Source organism: Myotis myotis, unplaced genomic scaffold, assembly GCF_014108235.1.
Source record: "Myotis myotis isolate mMyoMyo1 unplaced genomic scaffold, mMyoMyo1.p scaffold_m19_p_7, whole genome shotgun sequence".
Lineage (NCBI taxonomy): Eukaryota > Metazoa > Chordata > Mammalia > Chiroptera > Vespertilionidae > Myotis > Myotis myotis.
In genome coordinates, this window is record NW_023416379.1 from 2,550,692 (window position 1) to 2,565,525 (window position 14,834).

The 14,834-nt window shown below is 48.3% G+C and overlaps 1 protein-coding gene across 1 annotated transcript in view; it reads right to left on the reverse strand.

The window, feature by feature from the left end:
• The window catches only part of PACRG (parkin coregulated), a 303,333-nt gene that overhangs the window by 138,128 nt on the left and 150,371 nt on the right, over positions 1–14,834 (reverse strand). The window contains exon 3 of the mRNA XM_036316019.1: positions 350–521. Within this exon, the coding sequence (XP_036171912.1) occupies positions 350–521 (172 nt within the window). The remainder of the gene's footprint in view (positions 1–349; positions 522–14,834) is intronic.

Here is a 14,834-nt window from a genome sequence, read left to right on the forward strand (position 1 = left end):
TTCATGGCGATGGAGCTATTGAAGGGTGGAGGGCGAAGGGGGAAGTGTGGGGAACAGAGACACACCCATTACTCAGTGGCTCAGGCCCCACCTACACCGTGTGGCTGGGAACAGACAGCGGTGGGCACAGTCTCCCCGAGGCGTTCCCAGGCTACGTCCTGTTTCCTGCGATGAGTGATTATTCCTCCCACGCGTTGGTGGGTCAACGAGGAGACCTGGGATGTGGCCCGGGCGCCGCTTATGAAAACCCCCCCACCCGGGCGCAGCCTCCGCCTGTGGTCTTGTTGTGTCACTAGCGAGTTGCCCGGACGCGGCCCCGGGGCGGCGGGAGGCCGTGGCGCCCACGTACTTTTGATGGGGATGATGAGCTGCGGGATGACGGGGAGGATCTTGCTCCCGCCGTGCTCCAGCATGTCGTGAATGCCCTGCCGCGCGAAGAACTCGTAGGGGAAGGCCATCTCGCAGAGCCCGTCGAAAAACAGGGGCAGGTAGTGGTGGTAGTCCAGCTTCTCGATCTCCACCTGCAGGGACAGAGGACAGGGTGCCGTGAGCCCCGCGCCGGGCAGAGCCAGGCCAGCCATGGCCCCCGTCGGGGCGAGCCAGCTCTCCCGGCCTCAGCGCACCTGGGCCAGCAGTCCCCGGTGGCCTGGCCTCCCCGTGGGCGGTGGGTTAACACCAGAGGCCTTTCCATTTTAACAGATTAGAGCAGGGGTCCTCAAACGACGGCCCGCGGGCCACATGCAAATACAAATATTGTATTTGTTCCCGTTTTGTTTTTTTACTTCAAAATAAGATATGTGCAGTGTGTATAGGAATTTGTTCATAGTTTTTTTTTTAAGCTATAGTCCCGCCGAAACCGGTTTGGCTCAGTGGATAGAGCGTCGGCCTGCGGACTGAAAGGTCCCAGGTTCGATTCCGGTCAAGGGCATGTACCTGGGTTGCGGGCACATTCCCACTGGGAGATGTGCAGGAGGCGGCTGATCGGTGTTTCTCTCTCATCGATGTTTCTGACTCTCTATCTCTCTCCCTTCCTCTCTGTGAAAAATCAATACAATATATTTAAAAAAAAATAAACTATAGTCCGGCCCTCCAACGGCCTGAGGGACAGTGGACTGGCCCCCTGCTTAAAAAGTTTGAGGACCCTGGATTAGAGTCATGAGTAATCTAGCCTGGAAGCATTGTAGTACTTGTTTCAGGTTTGTTTGTTGCTTCGGGTTAGTTTTTCTTTTTTTACCATTTTGCACAAAAGCAAAGTTAAAAAGAACTGAAGAATCCCGTAGTACATATGCTGAAAAGATGGGTGTAAAAATAAATCAAAAAAGAGAAAAAAGTAGAAAGGAGATGAGCACCCGGATTTCTAACAAGAATCTAAGGGGGTGCGCATGACGTATTCTTGTGACGGTGAGAGAGAGGGTGCAGCGTGACCCCGTGGCTGTCCCTGGAGCCTCGGCGACAGGCTGTCGGTGTCATCAAGAAGAAATGCGACCCCCGCCGTGGGCCGAACCGGAACAGGCCATGGGCACCTCAAAGTCAAAATACCAGCAATCTCTCTTCGGCTTCTCGAACAGACGCATCCCTGACCCACCCCAGGCCTCCACGCCTCCTGTCCTGACCTTCGCAACAGTACCAGCCCCGACAGGAAGTGAGCAATGGAATTACAACCACGGAGCTGGGGGAAGCGATGGGATATGTTCACATGCGGGGGCTCTGTTCTGGCTGCGTCCTCCCTGGAGTATCTACCCAGGACCTGACTTACCACCCGCCAGGTGACAGACGTGACGCTGATGTCACGGAGGGAAGAAGCCCGCAGACTCAGAGCAAAGGACTCAGCGTCCCCAGGAACTGGGCAGGCAGCGCTTCCTCGTTTCCAAGTCCTTGTGGGTGTCCCCGGCGCCTAATTATCACCTTCTAACTAGCAAGGAGCCATCAGCACCATAGAGAAGGTCCCTTTGCATTAGCAGCTGGTTATACCCCCAGCGCCCTCTCAGCTGGAAGGTTCTGGAGTCTCCAGCCACTTGCCTGCCTGCTCCTGGGTTTGAGTAACTGGCAGCCACTCCACGGGGCTCCTGAATGTCTGCTGTGAGTCTCAGTTAATCAGAAGTCCTCCAGTCCCCAAGCGGGAGGACTGTCTCCAGCCTGCTCACGACCTTGACCCTCCCCGCCAACCGAGGAAGCAAGCAGTCCTGACCCAAGGTTCACCTGGCCCCTGGAGGTGGGGCGTGGAAAATGAACCCCACGTGAAGTAGGTACAGACATCAATTTTATTCCACATTCCTGCATATTCATGACATTAACTTTACTCACAGTAAAACGTGACGGAATATATGCCCAATACCCATTTTCTCAAGGACATTTGAAAATGTTATAGAATATGATCTTGTACAATTTTTAAAAAAATCTATTGCTACATCATTCAGCTCCCAATATATATAACAAGTAACAAGGTTATCATTAATTTTATCTTCATAATAAAAGTGTCCTGTGTACTATATTGCTATTTATGTTTTTCATATGTTTTCCTAATCCTCTTTCTTTTTGCTTATGTTGGCATTTTATATGTCTTTCATAAATAGCAAAGCACTGCCGTTATAACTTAATGTGTTCCAAGGCTTTTTAAACACATTGTCATACCCATTTATGTCTGTAACTAGTTTCACGTCTGTCATCTTATTTTTTCATCTCTGGTTGTTGTTTTTCACTTAACTTTTACTGTCTATTTTGAGTTTTGAGTGTTTTATTTACACTTTTTGGAATTATTTCAAAGATAAGGCAGCCTGTTTAAATATTTTATGGCAACTATCGCACAGCTCTCTCAAACATTTTAAAACATATTTATCTTGCTCTGAGAAGCAAGTGAAAAGTCTCCTAGTAAGATTGTTGACATGTCAAATTTTCCTTGGGATTCTGTTAATTTTTTTTCTTTGTGTGGTTTGAGGCAACAATACTAACCACGTAATAACAGCAACAGCAAAAATGCCAGCGTTTATCAACCAGACACGGCTGTAAATACTGTGTATTCACTTATTTAATCCTCCTGAGCAGGAAGAGGTAGGTTCTAAACCAGGGGTGGGCAAACTTTTTGACTCGAGGGCCACAATGGGTTCTTAAACTGGACCGGAGGGCCGGAACAAAAGCATGGATGGAGTGTTTGTGTGAACTAATATAAATTCAAAGTAAACATCATTACATAAAAGGGCACGGTCTTTTTTTTCTTTAGTTTTATTCATTTCAAATGGGCCGGATCCGGCCAGTGGCCGTAGTTTGCCCACGGCTGTTCTATACCATCCCGATGTTCAGTATGGGGCAGCTGAGCCAGAGGGTCGGTGACCTGCCCTCGGTCTGCGGCTAGGACGTTCTGAGGCTGACTTCACCGGCTGTTTCACACCGGGACTGCCTCTCAGGCTATGTTGTCAGGCACCTCGAGGTTCGGCATTATTATAACCACCTGGTGAACTGCTCCCTGCATCTCCATTCCTCATCGTCTTTATCATCACTGGTGCAGTTTGTCCCAGTCGGATCTGATATAAATATGGCTGTAACTTGTTTGTCCTTCGCATCATTTTACTTCCTTCCCCTGTCATCAGGTTTGAAGAGCGTCTCTTCTACTCAGCTTAGAGCTACCGTTGTTTTTTTCCTCCCATTTTAAAATGCATCTTCAGAAAACAAATATTGGGCACACACATGATTCTTATTCTCAAGAGTTTTGAAAAAAATAAAATCAATATGAGAAAGGATGAAGGGAGAGAGAAGAAGAGGGAACAATTGCGAGACAGCAAATTGAATGAAAGACTGAGTGAGAGAGAGAAAGACCACGGTGACCTCTGTCTTTAACTCCCAGCTCCCTGACCACAGCCGCCCTCTCCTGCCAACACTTGTCTTTTGTGAGGTCTTGTCCTGGCTTGCGCTCTGATGCTGTGACTGTCTGTTCTCCCTGCATATCTGTTGCCTTAACGTTGGAATAACAACTTGCCATTGTATTCTGAGGCCATAAACTTCTTTAAACCCTGTAGGTAGAGTTCTGATGGCGACAGGGTGGTATTTTTATGCGTAACTTTCTCTTCTCCTTGCCCTTCGGCTAGGGTTCCATTTCTATTGCTATAATATTGTTTCAGTTGATGAATTTGGCCCAGGGCTGGGGAACCCATTTACAACTGGGAGCTGATGCATTTTTCATTTTTCTGACGAGTTCCATCCACCTCCTGCTCCCTTCCCACCGGTTTCCACAGTGAGGGTGTCGGTGGGTCCTCACGCCCATGCTCTCTTCTCCCCCTTTCCTTCCCTCCTTCCTTTCGCTGCAGTCCCTTTGCCCACAGCACCGGAGACCTTCACTTCGCCTCAGGCTGCAGTTCCTTTTCTGTTCTCATCAGCAGGATCAGGTGACCTTGTGAAGCTGACTTCTCTCAGCCTCCTGACACCCCCGCCCCCTAAAAACAGGGTCATCCATGATTGTCTTCCTTCAAATCCTGGGTTTAATCCCTCATCAACTCTATTGATTCTGACTCCAACCAAGTCCTCATCGCATCCACAGCCCACACCTCGCTCAGCATCAGCTTGGCCGAAGGCCGGCTGCTTTACCCGGGTCACAGCCACAGCCCTGACCAGGCTCCCTGCGCTACGTTTGCCTTCCTACTTCCCTTCTCCCCACGCCCGGGCTCTGACCCGCGGTGGCTCCGACTAAAGTCCCCTCAGGGCCTCCCCGCGTCCCTGGCCGACCTCCTGCCTCTGCAGACACTGCGCCTTCTGTCCCCAGGCCGGTCTGGCCTCGCTTGCTCCTCCCGTAGCTTTGGGCACACTGTCCCCTCCCCTCCGGACCCGGAGGGGCTGGCGCTGCGTTAAACTGGATTTCAGTTCAGCCCGCCGCCGCCGCCCTGCGGGATGTCCCGTGCAGCCCTGGCCATTCGGTCACTGTGGCGCGCAGCTCTGTTGTCCGGGGCCTGTCCCTGCTAGGAAGGTGTGTGGCACAGGGGACTGCTCAGGAGGCACAGGCTGGATTTTAACCTTGACCTTCTGAGTCTGCCCTGGGGCATCTCCAGCAGAGGCCAGGACCGCAGAGCAGGCGGAGGCTGGGCTGAGCACTGACCCTGGGGCTCGAAGGGGTATGTGCGTGTCCTTAAATTTATGGATTCCATACATGTATGCATGCTACAAAGATGACACCATTGTTTCCTCCATCGGGATCACAGTGATATGTCCACTGCGGGAATGTTATGAATATTTTCACAGAGGATCACATTGGGCTCTGGGTGCTCCTATTTACCCTCCTCTCACTGGAAATCACTGAGGGCTCACATTTTTTAAAAAATATATTTTTATTGATTTCAGAGAGGAAGAGAGATGGAGAGAGAGAGATAGAAACATCAATGATGAGAAAGGATCATTGATCGGCTGCCTCCTGCACACCCCACACTAAGGATGGAGCCCACAATCTGGGCATGTGTCCTTGACTAGAATCGAACCTGGGACTCTTCAGTCCGCAGGCCGATGCTCTATCCACTGAGCCAGACAAGCGAGGGCTGAGGACTTAATTTTTATTCTGTTTACTTTTAAAACTTTAGGAGGAAAAGTTTCTGTATTTCAAACTTATAAATGTATGTCCATAAATAATATATTAGTTCCAACAATATAACATCTTTTTATTTTTGTTATTTTATTTAACCCTCACCAGAGAATATGTTTTGTTTTTGTTTTGTTTGATTGATTTTACAGAGAGGGAGAGAGAGAAACATTGATGTGAGAGACAAACATCGATTGGCTGCCTCCCATATGCACCCCAGCATGGGATCCAACTTGCAACTTAGGTATGTGCCCGGCTGGGAATTGAACCCACAACCGTTTTGGTGTACCGGGCGACACCCACCCTACTGAGCCGCCCAGCCAGGGCTAAAATCTTTTAAAACATAACCCATATCGAAAGTCCTTTAAGAATAAAAGCAAAATCTAAAGAAGAGATTAGTTAGAAGACCCACCATTGGCTACTATCCCTTAGAGTTCTTCAAAATGGCTGGCTTTGTTCACTTGGCTCTCAACCTTCCTAATGCCGCGACCCTTTAATACAGTTCCTCATGTTTTGGTGACTCCCAATTTCATTGTTACAAATTGAACATAATTAAAGCACAGTGATTAATCACAAAAACAATATGTAATTATATATGTGTTTTCTGATGGTCTTAGGTGACCCCTGTGAAAGGGTCGCGACCCACAGGTTGAGAACTGCTGAGTCTTAAACTAACAAAAGGTCATTTTAATTGTTTATTTAGAAATAAACCTTTATTCAGTTTTGTAAATTATTTGCTCTTAAGATAACTAATTATTAAAACACATTTATACTCTACTGTCTTTACTATTACCATAAAAATAATAGTTTAGAAACCACAAAATTGGGAAATTTTTCTTTAAAGTTTAAACAAGAAATCCAGAACTGAAGGAGAGCTGCGTGCAGGGGATGGAGAGCAAGGGCTGCTGTGGATTTCCGCTAAAAGACGGGAAGACACTGACCGATGACTGCCTGCGTGTGAACTGTCACGGCACCAAGTGCTTGCACTCACAGAATTTCTCTTTTTTAAAAAACAGGTTTCATAACTTTTTAAAAAATATGTTTATTGATTTCAGAGAGGAAGGGAGAGGGAGAGAGAGATAGAAACATCAATGATGAGAGAGAATCCTTGATTGGCTGCCTCTCACATGCCTCACACTGGGGATTGAGCCCGCAACCCAGGCGTGTGTCCTGACCATTTCATAACTTTTTAAAGGTCACATGGTACCCACAAGTTTGTCTCTAAATCTTACAATAACCTTTGGTCAAAAGCAATAAAACTCTAACTTGGACTAGGCTATCAAATATAACATTTCATCCCCAGAACAAATGTGGAAGGTAATAAGGTCCTACTGAAAGGTCAGAAACTCAATGAGACAAATGGGTTTCATTAAAAATCTCCACCAGGAGCTTCTTACACTTTCCATATCTGAGCTTCAATTAGCAAATGAAACATCACTAAGAATAACTGTTTTTGTGAATAATTCCAAAGGTCTTGCTTAGTGTCACAATCAGAAAAAGTGTACTTATCTATTAACTAGAGGCCTGGTGCACTAAATTCGTGCACTGGGGGGTGGGAGTCCCTCAGCCCAGCCTGCCCCCTCTCACAGTCCAGGAGCCCTCAGTGGATGTCCTACTGACGGCTTAGGCCCGCTCCCAGTGGGGAGCCACAGTCTGGCAGCAGAGGCTCAGAGCAGGCGCCCCGTGTGTGTGTGTGTGTGTGTGTGTCCACTGGGGGCCTGCCCTCAGCCACACCGCGGAGGCTTGGAGCAGGCGCCCCTCTGTGTTGATCTCTCAGGCTCCTGGCCGTGCCTGCGTGTTGTTCTCTCCCTTGAGCCGTGGCCAGGGCGGGCGGGAAGCTTGGCTTCCTCCATCGCCAGGGGCAACCCAAGCCTCCAGCTCCATGGCCACTTGGCTTCTCCCCTCCTGCGCTGCGGCCTCAGCGGAGAAGCCAAGCCTCTTCAGTCTTCAGTCTTCAGTCTTAAATATTCAGTTTTCACTCCTGGCCGGAGCCTTCAGTCTTTGCTCGTGCCTACGTATGCAAATTAACCTCCATCTTTGTTGGGTTAATTTGCATACTCATCTGATTGGCTGGCGGGCATAGCAGAGTGACACTAATTTGCATGTTTGTCTATTATTAGGTAAGATATATGAGGGTCCCACTTGGACTTATTATTACATTCACAGAATAAAGCTTTAACTCACTGTTTTTCAACCGTTGAGGCAGCTGTGGATTTATTGCAGAAGGACTTACAACTTGCACAGGCATCAAGCACTGATTGCAGATGGTACATAACATATTTCAAACATGGATGTACTACTAACATTTACCAATCACCATGGTAACGGAGTCATCCTAAGGAAGACTCAATAGACCAGTGAGCGTGGAAATGAGTTCTGAAACCAGCAACTAGAGAGAGCAGAAAAAATCTGAAGAGAAATACTTTTTAAATGTTTAAACACATAGAAGACTATTTTACTTTAAAAAGAACCAAATAAAACTTCCACAAAATCATTCTATCATTAACTTACAAATCCAGTAGCTAGGTTGACTGGATTGGCAGATGAAAGAAGAGTTAGAGCCTGAGTTACAGACCTGAGGGACTAGGGACCAACGGAGAGTCAGGGAATGGAGATAAAGTGATGGAAAAGGTGGCAGAGGGGGCACAGGGAGATGGTGATGGGAAAGGTGGCAGAGGACCCCCACCGGTGCTGCTCCCTTATACGGCCTGTGGGAGTTCCAGAGAGCACAGCGAGGACAAAGGTGGTGTTTGAAGAAAGAATGTTTGAGAACCTTTCAGAATTAAAGAAAGGTGTGAATTTTCAGATTGAAGATGCTGATCTTTTCAGAAAAAAACTATAAAACTCCAAAGTCACGGAAAGGATTTAAAAGCAACTAGAAACAAAAGACAGATCACACATAAAAGATCAAATATAGACTGAAATTATATTTCTGATTAACAAAATAGAGGCCAGAAGCCAGATGAAAAGACCCTCAGCTGAGAGAAAGGTAACAGTGAACCTACAATGCAATGGCCAAGTAAACCACCACTTGCAAGTAAGACAAATTAAAGGTATTTCGCCGAGACTGAGAGGCTTGGCTTTTCTCTCTTTTTTTTTAATCCATGGATCACTGTCCTTACCAAAGGATAAAACTTATTAAAAATAAGATGGATATGGGACAAAGAAATGACATGCAAGAAGTAATAGCAAACAAATTGTTGAACAGATTGATGAGACCAAATAGCATTGACTATAAAAGTAAAAAAAAAACCCCAAAACAATATTCATCAATTACGGTGGGTTTACAAAGGGAGGCTGTAATACTTTAAAGGAAAAGGAGAGAATTTGAGAGGACAGTGACCTGACTCAAAGCAAGGTCCTTTCATTGACAGGGCTGAGGACAGAGTTACTGATTCACTTTGGATGTAAAGAAGTAACTAAGCATATTAAAGTGCAAAGACACTTGTCAAAAGAATAGAAATGAAATTAACTTCCAGGAGAATCGAGTATAGTAGAGGGATTGAATAAAGTTCTATCAGTCCATCAGAAGGTTAAACATCTCGCCTGCCTCCAGGAAAAAACATGGAGAAGAGAAAATACATGGAATGAATTGAAATCCTATATAATAAAAGCCCAGCGACCAAAGAGCAGAACAACCGGTTAACCAAACACTATGACGTACACGGACCACCAGGGGGCAGGCACTCAATGCAGGAGCTGCCCCCTGGTGGTCAGAGCGCCATTCATCTGATCCGGATAAGCGGAGCTCCCACAGCGGGTGATCCCCACAGGCCACGCCCCCATCAGTGCACAAATCCCATGCACCCAGCCTCTAGTATATAAATAACTGCCTGAAATATAAATGGGTTAAATTCTCTTGTTGAAAGACAAATGTGAGCCCTGGCTGCGTAGCTCCGTTGGTTAGATCACTGTTCCAATTTGGGTTCTATTCCTGGTCAGGGCATAAGAAGTAAGCAATGAATGCATAAATGAGAGAGAGAGAGAGAGAGAGAGAGAGAGAGAGAGAGAGAGAGAGAGAGAGGTTTGTTGTTTCTCCCTTCCTCTCTCTCTAAAAATTAATAGCCCTAACCAGTGTGGCTCAGTGGATAGAGCGTCAGCCTGCGGACTCAAGGGTCCCAGGTTCGATTCCGGTCAAGGGCATGTACCTTGGTTGTGGGCACATCCCCAGTAGGGAGTGTGCAGGAGGCAGCTGATCGATGTTTCTCTCTCATCGATGTTTCTAACTCTCTATCCCTCTCCCTTCCTCTCTGTAAAAAAATCAATAAAATATATTTTGTAAAATTAATAAAACATTTTTTTAAAAATAGAAATTTATCAAAGAGAATACATATTTGCAGTTTTGACAGATATTTCCAGATGGTGCTTCCTAGGGATGGTGGCAATCATATTCCCATCAACAGTAAATGAGATTATCTGCTTTTCTATTACCTTTCCAAAGAGAATATGATCCAAGTTTGATTCTTGACCATGTTATAGGGAAAACACATTTTACTGGTAGTTCATTGGTATGTCAGGGTTGTTTTATCTTGTATTTCTCTTACTGTGAGAATAATCACCTTTTAGGCTTTGCTCTGAATTGTATTTTCATATCCTGCGTCCTTTTTCTTCTAAGGAGGCACCGGTCTTTTTGGGGGTGGAGTGAAGAGCGCTTTTATCTCAGGGAGACGCATGTTTTGTGCGGGATAGGAGTTTCACATTTTTCTTTTGCCATGTGGATTTTAAATGTTTTAAAATTGATTGATCTTTGATGGGTTTGGAATTCTGAGTCATCAGAAGAAAGGTTTCCCCCATTTTATAGCGGAATGAATTGAGACAATTGGAAAAGATAACCTATAACTGTTCCTCTGGCATTTTCATGATGTCTTTTCTTTATGTTTAAGTCACCAGCCCACCTGTGTGTTTTCCTGGTGTGACTTTTGCCCATGGCCGCCCCGCTGTCTCAATGTAGTTACTGCACAGTCTTCCACTGACTGAAGGCATCACTTTATCATGAAGCCCTGTTTCTCGACTTACTCTTGTGTTTCACTGGCTTTTCTTATTCAGGAACCAGTGCTATTCTGATGTAATTAATGCAACTGTTTGAAGTTTTCATATCTGATGGACTAGTTCCCCTATTATTACTTTTTTTTCCTAGTTTCTTTATTATTGTAATTTGTTTACTTTTCAATAGAAAAATTCAGGCATAAATTTTACATCTAAGGTCTACTTAATGGACCTGCATAAAACCCGGCACTCAGTAATTAGATGAGACACATTCTTTATAAGCATACATGAGACAGTTTAGAAACTGAATAAGAAGCCACAAAGTAAGGCTCATGAAATTCCAAATTATCTATGTAATATGTGTCTCGTTTTGTGAGGAAACGTAAATAAAATAATAAATTATTAACTAAAAGGTAGCCAAACTTTTAAACCTACACGTTTGGAAATTCAAAAACACTTTTAAATCACGTCTAGATCAAAGAGAAAATCACTGCAGAAATAACAGCGTATTAGCAATTGAAGCACGATGGAATTACCTAACCCTGAAAGAATAGAAAAGTATCCGCATGTCCAGACTCCTTTATGAGTCTGAAAAGAAGAAACACGAACAACTCACTGCATGAGGCCAGCATCACCCTGACTCTGAAGTCATAATGACAGCCCGATAGTCAAAAGAAAGTTCTAGGCAAATGGAATTCAGCAGCAAGTTAAAAATTACAGCCGAACAGGCTGTGTATTGCAGAAATACCAGGAAATTTCAACACCATGCTTACATTTTTTTTTTTATTAAAGGAGGAAAAATGAGACAATATTAACAGATGCAGATAAAGTACTGGATGAAATAATTCATTAAAAAATAAAAACTCTAAACAAAAACAGCAAGTCCATACTTTATGGTGCAACTTTGGGGACACCCCCCTTATGGTTAGAAAGGAGACAAGAAGACGGTACCATTACTCTTCTTCAGAATTGTACTGGGGTCCTGGGTAAAGCGGAAATATAGGGAACCATGTGTGAAGGCTGGAAAAGTAGAAACAAAACTCTTATTTGAAAATGACACAGCTGTCCATGTAGCACACCCAGAGAATCTACCAACAAGCTGAATTGGTAAGAGAGTTCAGAAAAATTACTGCATAAAAGAATAATAATAGCATGTCTATGTGTCATTGAAAAACGACTTAAAATATTTTTAAAGGTTCCAATAGCAGTACAAGAAGCAAAGCACACCTGTTGAGATAATTGGCAATGAAAAGGATGCTCAATGTGTGAGATTATGGGGATGATGACATAAGGTTCCTGCCAAGCATCACGGAGGACAGACAGGGTGGCGGGGGACACGTGAGCATACTGACTGCCCTCACGGGTGGGCCAATGGCCGACTCAAACTTACCCAGAGCGACCCTGCCTACATTTATGTACCCATGAGGCCCACAGTCAAGGTCAGTCCCGTGCTCTTAACGAGAGGGCCTGAGGGGGTTGAGGGGCCGAGTGGGTGTCTGGGGGGGTTGAGGGGCCCAGTGGCATGTCTGAGGGGGTTGAGGGGCCCAGCGGTGAGTCTGGGGGGTTTGAGAGGCCCAGTGGGTGTCTGAGACCCCGTCCCAGGTGGTGCGGACCCAGGACCTGCCCCGGAGCCTCCTCCCTGGGCCCACTCACCGGTCCCTGCCCCATGGCCCCTCCTCTGACTGCAGGGCAGGCGGCTCTGGGGGCCAGAGGGTGTCATGGCCGAGGCCTGGCTCTGGCCCGCACACGCAGACCCCGGGAACCTCATGGACTAACCTGTTGTAAGTGTCTGTCAGGAATGCTCACCAGGCAGCTGAGGTCAGCAGCGAGGCGTCTCGGACTGATGCGCCCTTAACCTTCATCACCGGCACTGCGCCCCCGCCCCAGACGGGGAGCGACACCCCAAGTGTAACCCACAGAAAGGCGCCAGGCTGGCCCTAGAGCCGTGACCATCCCACCGCCCATGACGACACTCTGGGCCAGTGTCTAAAATGTGTAGCATCACATACTTAACCGGGGGGGAGAGAGGAGCAAAACCTGCATTAAAGGCACACCCGAGTCCCTCTGCCTTCTTCACGCCTGTGTGATGCTGAGGGGCGGGGAGCTTCTGTCAAAGGCAGAGGGAGCACGTGCTCACGAGCGAGGAAGCAGGACACACTGGGCCTGGGGCGTCCTGCGTTGGGCCCTGCTGCGCAGCAGCGTCACCAGCAGATGGACACGGGCAGCGGCTCAGCCCCCCGTGCCTCAGTTTCCTCCCTGTGAAATGGGCAGGAACAGTCCCCTCCCGGGAACCTGGGGAGCTGACGCCCCGGGAAGCGGGAAGCGGAGACGGTGGGGCCAGCAGGGCTCCGTGGGTGGAGACTGCGGAGCTGCCCCGGGTCAGCACTGACCGCTTCCTAGGAACGGGCCCAGCGCCTCCCTGCCCTCCCCGCCTTCTTCACGTGCTGCGGGTGGGAAACCTCCTCCGGGTCGGCCAGCGTTTTCCTACACGATTCCGGCCCTGCCATGTGCTTGAAGTGACTGGAACACAGAGGTCAGTGTGAGGGACACAGCACCTGAGCCTGGGGCGCTCACTGCTTCAGGGGCACCGAATGCTCACTGCAAACAAACAGGGTCAGCTAACACACCTGGTGTGCAAACACTGAGTTTTGATTCAGAAGCTGTAACGCACTGAGCACACGGGATTCATGCTGCTATGGCCACACTGAAAGGGACCTCACGGGGTCCCGGTGTGTGAGCTGGAGGGGCCAGGCCCTGGCACCCGGCTCACGGGCCTCCCGTCTGCTCTCGGGGGCGGGTTCAGCACCGGAAGGTTGTGTAGAGGCCTCTACGGGGCACCCTAATGCCCACGTGGTCATTCACAGGCTGCCACCCTCACTATTGTGAGCCCCGGATCCCCGTCCCCCCGTGTGGGGTCTGCGGGATTCCACACTGGTTCCGGGGCTCGGCCGCCTCACACCCCTGCGTGTGCGAAGCACTGGGCAGATTCTGAAATGACCCCCCGCCCCCGGCACCAACCTGTCTCCCCTCCCACACCCCGCCACGCAGCCAAACCCTCCCGGGAAAAACATTCTATCTGTCACTCATCTTTAAACCTTGCCGACGTGGACGGGGTATATGCTGACCTCCGCGCCACGGCACCCACAGCGCCTGTCCGTCCCCACGGTCCGTCCCAGCCTCCTGTCCCGACGCTGCACCCTCAGGACCCAAGTTCCAGTGACACCAAACAGCTTGCTCCTCGCTGAATCCGTGCCCACATTCCTTTCTCCTGGGATCAAGCTCTTCCTTAAGCCATCTGACCAATGCTGCTTCCTTCCCGCACGACACCAGTTACAGCCCAGGTTCCAGGCCCTAAAGCCGGTCCTGCCCCTGCCTCTGCCACTAACACTCACACGCCCGGGGCAAGAGCCTCCGTGTTCTCACTAAATTGGGAATGACAACAGACTCCACTCAACTGTCTGCTGTAAGTCACACTTCAGTTCATTCATGCAAACCATCTAGAAGAGGGCCGGCTATATGTTAATCATCGTGATTATCATCACTTGGCTCTACGATAATAGCATCGGACACATTATAATGTAATTATAACATAATCATGGGATTGACTGTTACATGTGCCCCCAAATACTTACCTCCTCAGCAACATGCCCTGCATCCGCTGCTGCTTTCTGGGTGGGGGAGGGAAGCAGGAGGAAGCGTGTCCTGGCCCATGAGGGGAACGCCAGGCGGGGTGGGGGATGAGGGCAGGTGGTCGGCATCAGGGTTCCAGCCTCCAGCTCAGGGTGCAAGCCCTATAAGTGTGTACCTGTGTGTGCATGTGCATGCATGCAGTGTGTGCATTTGTGCCTGTGTGTGTGTGTGCGTGTTTGCAAATATGTGTGCATGTGTGCCCATGCACGTGCACACGGATGTGCTGTAGACACCTGGAGAAGGTTGAGGGACACCCTCGGGTGCTGGGTAAACTGGTAGAGGAGACTGCTTGCCTGTTGAACTTGGTTTCTCAGGGCACAGCCCAAGGAAGTGTCAAGTCACAGCAGAGACTGGAGGCAAGGGCTCACAGGGTAGCCAGGGACAGGGTAGCAGATATGGCCTAATCCCCTCAGCAGCGCCCTGGGACCCTGTGAGCTGAGCTTTGGGATCCAGCCAGCAGTTAAGCTTCAGGAGCAGCCACCAGAGCAGTATCAGTGCCAAGAAAACGAGGACCGATTCTAACCACAGACACCTTCACAGAGAGAGGGGCAGAGGCCCATGCCCCTGCCCATGCCCACAGGCCTTGTGAGAGAGCAACAAGCTC